The 6227-nt window shown below is 47.3% G+C and overlaps 1 protein-coding gene across 1 annotated transcript; it reads left to right on the forward strand.

Annotated features, from left to right (window-relative positions):
- Positions 1-389: 389 nt before the first annotated feature.
- LOC136509897 (transcription repressor OFP1-like) lies at positions 390-1685 on the forward strand. Its single transcript, XM_066504488.1, has one exon. It carries the CDS (start codon positions 436-438, stop codon positions 1564-1566), a length of 1131 nt encoding a protein of 376 aa, XP_066360585.1. The 5' UTR covers positions 390-435; the 3' UTR covers positions 1567-1685.
- The last annotated feature ends 4542 nt before the right edge of the window (positions 1686-6227 follow it).

Below are 6227 nucleotides of genomic sequence, written 5' to 3' on the forward strand. Positions count from 1 at the left end.
TAGTCATTGATTAATCGCATCCATACTTATTAAAGAAATCAGATCAGATTCAACTAAAAAATTAGAAACCCATGTTTAGGCAGCTCTAGGGAAAAGAATATTTAATGTAATGAAAATATGCAATTTCGTCACAGAGCCACAAAACTGTCACGTCAGTTGCTATTGGTCTAGTACAGTTACTTGTAGCTGCATATTTATTTTCCTCCCTAGCTTGTATCAACAATATTCGTAGCCATCCTTGGCGTGCTATTCTTCTCGTCGAAAACAAAAAAAAAAAGGGACCAAAAAGAACCACACGTCCCACGCTTCTCACACCCGCTCGCGCGCTGCCCCGCGCTACTTATGCCGGACTCTCGTCACTGATCTGGTCCCCGGACACCACACCACCTCTCCTCGTACGGCGCAGAGATTCTTCTTCGCCAGCGCGGCGGGGCCATGGGCCGCCGTAGGTTCCGGCTCGCCGACATGATGCCCAACTCCTGGTTCTACAAGCTCCGCGACATGCGCCGCCCGCGGGGTCACCCTCCTGCCGTTGGCGGCGGCGGGGCCGCGAGCGCAGCAATGCTGCCGTCGTCGTCGCCGCCGCCGCAGAGGGGGGCAAGGTCCGCCACGAGGCCTGCGTCCCCGAGGCGCGGGTCCGTGGCGCTCCCGCACAGGACGTCGTACTATTACCCCACCCGGGACCGGGAGCTCCCGGCTCCGGAGCCAAGGGACGCTGCCACGGAGGAGGACCGGCACCGGCAGCTCCTCCCCCAGCACCAGCAGCAGTCGCCGCCGAGCTGCTCCAGGAGGCGGCACAGGGTGGGCGCCGTCAGGGTTGGGCGCGGGCTGGAGGCTCTGGGCGGGGCGCAGGACGCTCACCAGAGCCGGCGGCGGGACATGTACGTCGGGCGCGACGGCAGCGACGAGGACGACGACGTCGACGAGGTCCGTAGGCCGGCGGTGATTGCGCCTTACAGCGTGAGCTGCAAGGTGATCGCGTCAGAAACGGACATCGTCATCGATCTCTGCTCCGGGGGCACCGCCGACGCCGAGCGGGTGCTCCCCCCGATCGTGACCAGACCGGCGATGAGGGAGGTGGTCCGGTACGAGCTGAAGGAGAGGCACGTCGTCGACGTCGCCGACACGACGCCGGCAGGCTCCAGCTCTGCTTCGGAGCAGGGGAGTAAGTCCCACCCAAGGCGGTCGTCCGTGTCCGTGGGGCGCCGCCTCAGGACGCGCGTCAACAGCCCGCGCCTGGCGTCCACCACCAGGTCCAGCAGGAAGAGCATCAGCAAGCCGACAACAACCCCGGGGGCGTCGCCACGGAAGACAGCGACGACGCCAGCACCGCCGGCCCCTCTCGCGGAGAGCTTCGCGGTGGTGAAGTCGTCGGCGGACCCGAGGCGGGACTTCCGCGAGTCGATGGAGGAGATGATCGCGGAGAAGGGCATCCGCGACGCCGCCGACCTGGAGGACCTCCTGGCCTGCTACCTCGCGCTCAACGCCGCCGAGCACCACGACCTCATCGTGGAGGTGTTCGAGCAGATCTGGGCCAGCCTCGCCGTCGCCGGCGCTAACCCATGAAACAGAAACGACGGCCAGGAATGAGCTGAGGTCATCATCATTCGTCGTCGTCCCCCCGCTGCATGCTCGATCAGTACATTCATTTCCAGTTCCAGCAGCGGATTAACTAGCTTTAGCCTCTAGTTCCTTGACTTGTTATTGATGGTTGCAATGACAAAACTCCACAAGGAAACTCGACAAATAAAAAAAGGAAGACATCGTCATCTTGGTTCGATCTGCGAAAGTTTTTGGTTCTTTACTTGCTCGGTGATCGTGTGATTCTTCTCCCTGGGATCGCGTGCGTGGTGTTAGGAAATTTAGGCAATTTAATTATTAGTTTAATTTAGAAAAATAACATCAGCAGGTTTGTGACGATATATATGTGTATGTGTATATTTCTTATCAACAATGCAGCTTACAGGGATGACATACTGGTAAATACAGTAAAAACACAAAGTACAGAAATCACGGAGAATAGATTGTACCCAGCGGAGGGTCCTATGTCGAGGGCATCGGAGGCTCCATTCGCACTAGTCGACATAGTGTGTTGCTCGAAGTCGCGGACCACAGTCGATGCAGGAAGATGTTCGCAGTGCAGTCACACGAACGGATCACCAGGAAGACGATGCCTTGACGTTCCGCAGGCAATCACCGGGAAGAAGATGTACGTGGACGAGCAATCGTGGATCGCTCCCTAAAAACCTAATCGCTGCTCACTCCGTGCAGGGTTATCAGGCGGACGAGGGTTCCGAAGGCAACTGCTCTCCTGCTGTGCGCGCAGAGTTACAGGATGGGAAAGCCAGGAAGCTGTTGATCTGTGATTCTCTCGGCAGTGGTTTTTTGGGAGACGGGGTCTGGACTGACGGGACTTCGAATATATGGCTGCGACAGGGGAAGGAGACGAAGGCAGCGGAGAATCTCAAGAGACAGGAAGCGAAAGAGACGGTAACTGACGCAGTCAATTCGCCTCTACCATCAAGGAGCGAAACTCCCATGATAATATGGATTTAAGTGGCAAAAGACTAGCTACGCCCGCCCGCCTGCCATGTCCTCTGCCTCGGCCCGGCCCGCGCCCACGGCCTGGCCCGGTCGGCGGCGGTGGCGGCGCGCGCGCGCGTGTGGCACGCCTTTATTTTTTTCTCAGCTTATCAATTTAGATGAATAATTTCCAACCATATAATCTGAGTCAGCGTTCAGTTAAAATCTCATATGATATTAAGCCATACAACACTTAATGTTACGTACCATAAAGTTTTATTTGATTCATTAAATATTATATGGGTCAAGCTCATATTATATCCAACAATCCCCATCAAATTCTAGGGTTTGTAACAAAGTAGTCTTACAACCACATTTCTTTTATATACCAGTGTTTCGATGGAGACTATTAAGTTGAACATTCATCTAGAACAATAGTTTCACTCAGTCATAACTGAACAATAGACAAAGCCTTGAATTAACAGTTTTGTGTGAGGTGAATGTCACTAAAGTCCTTAGCTGATACTGGGCAGCAAAAGACATCCTCTCTATTTGAAGCATATAAGTCATACTTCAGTGCCTTTCATGAGTATTTAGAGATCACTCAAATCTCATAGACTGTGACCAGCAGTTTGACTCATATAGGTGTGTTCCTCAAAAGATATTCTGTAGGACAACATCTTTGCTTTGACAAGCCACTTGGAACGCATTAAGGCAAAAGCCAGCCTGCTTTACAGAAAGGAAAGATATGCATCAGAAATGAGTCTTACTAAGGATCTTTTCTCATAATTTACTACTAGCTTGTTTTACCGTTCTACTTCACGGGATCTCCGATCACATAGAACAGGTTACCACTATAGTAAATTTCAAGTGGGTCTCAAACCCATCTCTCCCGATGCACTTTCTATCACGTTGCGTGACAGACCCTTAGTAAACTGATCTGTCAAATTGTTAGACGTGTGAACATAGTCCAACGCTATTACTCTGGAGTTTCTCAAATTTCTGATAGATTTTAGTCATCTCTTAACATGCCTTGTGGACTTCATATTATCCTTAGAACTGTTAACCTTCGTAATCACAGTCTGATTATCACAGTTTATAGAAATAGCCGATATGGATTTTTCAACAACCGATAAATCCATAAGGAGATCACGAAGCCACTCAGCCTCAGATCCAGCAGTGTCTAATGTTGTGAGTTCTGCTTCCATTGTAGACTTCGTTAAGATAGTCTACTTGTAAGACTTCCAGGAAACAGCACCACCTCTAAGCGAAAACACATATCCACTTATGGCATAAAGCTCATCAGCATCAGAAATCCAGTTGGCATCACAATAGCCTTCTCGCACTTTTGGATGTCCGGTATAACAAATACCATAGCTCATGATCCCTTTTAGGTAGCGCATCACTCTCTCAAGAGCACGCCAGTGATCATCTCCTGGGTTTGACACAAACCGGCTCAGCTTGCACATAACAAATGAGATGTCAGGCCTTGTTGCACTAGCAAGATACATGAGCGAATCAATAATCTAGGAATATCTCAACTGGTCCCTTGCTATTCTCCGATTTTTTTCAATAATATGCTAGGGTCATAAGGTGTTGGAGCAGGTGCACAGTCACTGAACCCAAAGCGACGCAGCACCTTTTCCACGTAGTGGGTTTGTAACAGAGTTACCCCACCATCACCTTCTCTTAGAAGCTTGATATTAAGAATAACATCAGCCTCTCCCAAATCTTTCATCTCAAAATTTTTAGATAGAAATTCCTTCACCTCCTCGATCACTTTGAGGCTGGATCCAAGAATTAGTATGTCATCAACATATAAGTACAAAATAACTCCTTCACCCCACCATACCGATAGTACATACATTTATCAGCTTCATTCACAACAAGGCCAACAGATGTTAAAGTTCTGTCGAACTTCTCATGCCATTGCTTAGAAGCTTGTTTTAGGCCGTATAATGACTTTAATAATTTACACACCTTGCCTTCTTGACCATTTGCTACAAACCCATCAGGATGATCCATATAGATCTCCTCCTCTAACTCTCCATTTAGGAAAGCTGTCTTAACGTCTATTTGATGAACGATAAGACCATAAAAGGCTGCCAGAGAAAGCAAAACTCGAATTGTGGTCAATCGGGCAACCGGTGAATAAGTATCAAAGAAATCCTCACCTTCCTTTTGAGTATAACCCTTGGCCACAAGCCTTGCCTTGTACCTCTCAATAGTACCATCAGGTCTAAGCTTTTTTTTGAACACTCATTTGCAACCTATAGGCTTGCACCCATAGGGACGATCAACTATTTCCCAAGTTTCATCAGACATAACAAAATCCATCTCACTCCATACTGCTTCCTTCCATAAGTCAGCATCAGGAGAGGAATATGCCTCTTCAATGGTTGTTGGTGTGTCATCCACAAAGTACACAATATAGTCATCACCAAAAAACTTTGCAGTCCTCTGTCTCTTGCTTTTTCTGGTGACTATAGTGTCATCCTCTTTAGGATTTTGCATATAGGGTTCCTCAATTTGTTCTATCGGAATAAAATTTTCATGCTCATGGAGAATTATAAACTCATGACTAGTTGTGCTAGGTGCATTTTTTTATAGGAAACTCATTCTAAAAAAATATAGCGTCTCTAGATTCCATGATTGTATCAACAGCCATCTCAGGAACACTAGAGTTTATAATTAAAAATCTATAACCCACGCTGTGAATAGCATAACCAAGAAAGACACCATCAACAGTCTTTGGTCCAAGCTTTCGCTTTTTATTTATTGGCACATTCATCTTTGCCAAACAACCCCAAGTTCACAGGTAAGAGAGATTTAATCTCTTCTTCTCCCATTCCACGAATGATGTGATTTCTTTGTTCTTTGTGGGTACTCTATTTAGGACATGACACGCTGTCAATATAGCCTCACCCCACCATTCCTTAGATAGTCCCGTAGTCTCCAATATGGCATTAACCAAATCAGTTAGAGTGCGGTTCTTTCTCTCTACAATCCCATTGGACTATGGTGAGTATGGTGGCGTCCTCTCATGAATAATTTCATGCACCACGCAAAACTTAGAAAATTCATTTGAGAAATATTCTCCCCCGCGATCGGACCGCAAACACTTTATTTTCTTCTCAAGTTGATTTTCTACCTCAGCTTTATAGACCTTAAAATAATACAACGCTTCATCTTTTATTTTTAATAAATACACGTAGCAAAATCTAGTGCAATCATCTAGAAATGTCATGAAGTATCGTCTAGCGCCTTTAGTCAATTCGTCATTCATTTCGCATAAATCATAATGAACGAGTTCTAATGGTGGCAAGTTTCTCGCCTCAGCAGCCTTATGAGGCTTGCGCGGTTGCTTCGATTGCACACACACCTGGCACTTAGAATCTTTGACTAAGTTAAATTTCAGGATTAAATTCAGATTTGCAAGCCACGTGAGACAGCCAAAATTAATGTGACAAAGTCATGAATGTCATATATTCGACTCATCTGAAACATTAACATTGTTCACTACTTTTTTACACGCATCATCAAGCAAAGATAAGCGGAACAAGCCTCCGCAATCATAACATTTTCCAACAAATGTTCCATGTCTCGATACAACACACTTATTGAACTCAAGCACAATTTTAAAGCCATCACGACACATCTGAGAAGCGCTAACAAGGTTCTTTTTTATGGAGGGGACATGTTGC

The sequence above is a fragment of the Miscanthus floridulus genome, chromosome 16 (genome assembly GCF_019320115.1).
Source record: "Miscanthus floridulus cultivar M001 chromosome 16, ASM1932011v1, whole genome shotgun sequence".
NCBI classification, from domain to species: Eukaryota; Viridiplantae; Streptophyta; class Magnoliopsida; order Poales; family Poaceae; genus Miscanthus; species Miscanthus floridulus.

Excerpts from the sequence above, each read along its gene's own strand:
- LOC136509897 (XM_066504488.1), top strand. The coding sequence starts at position 436 with ATGGGCCGCCGTAGGTTCCGGCTCGCCGACATGATGCCCAACTCCTGG.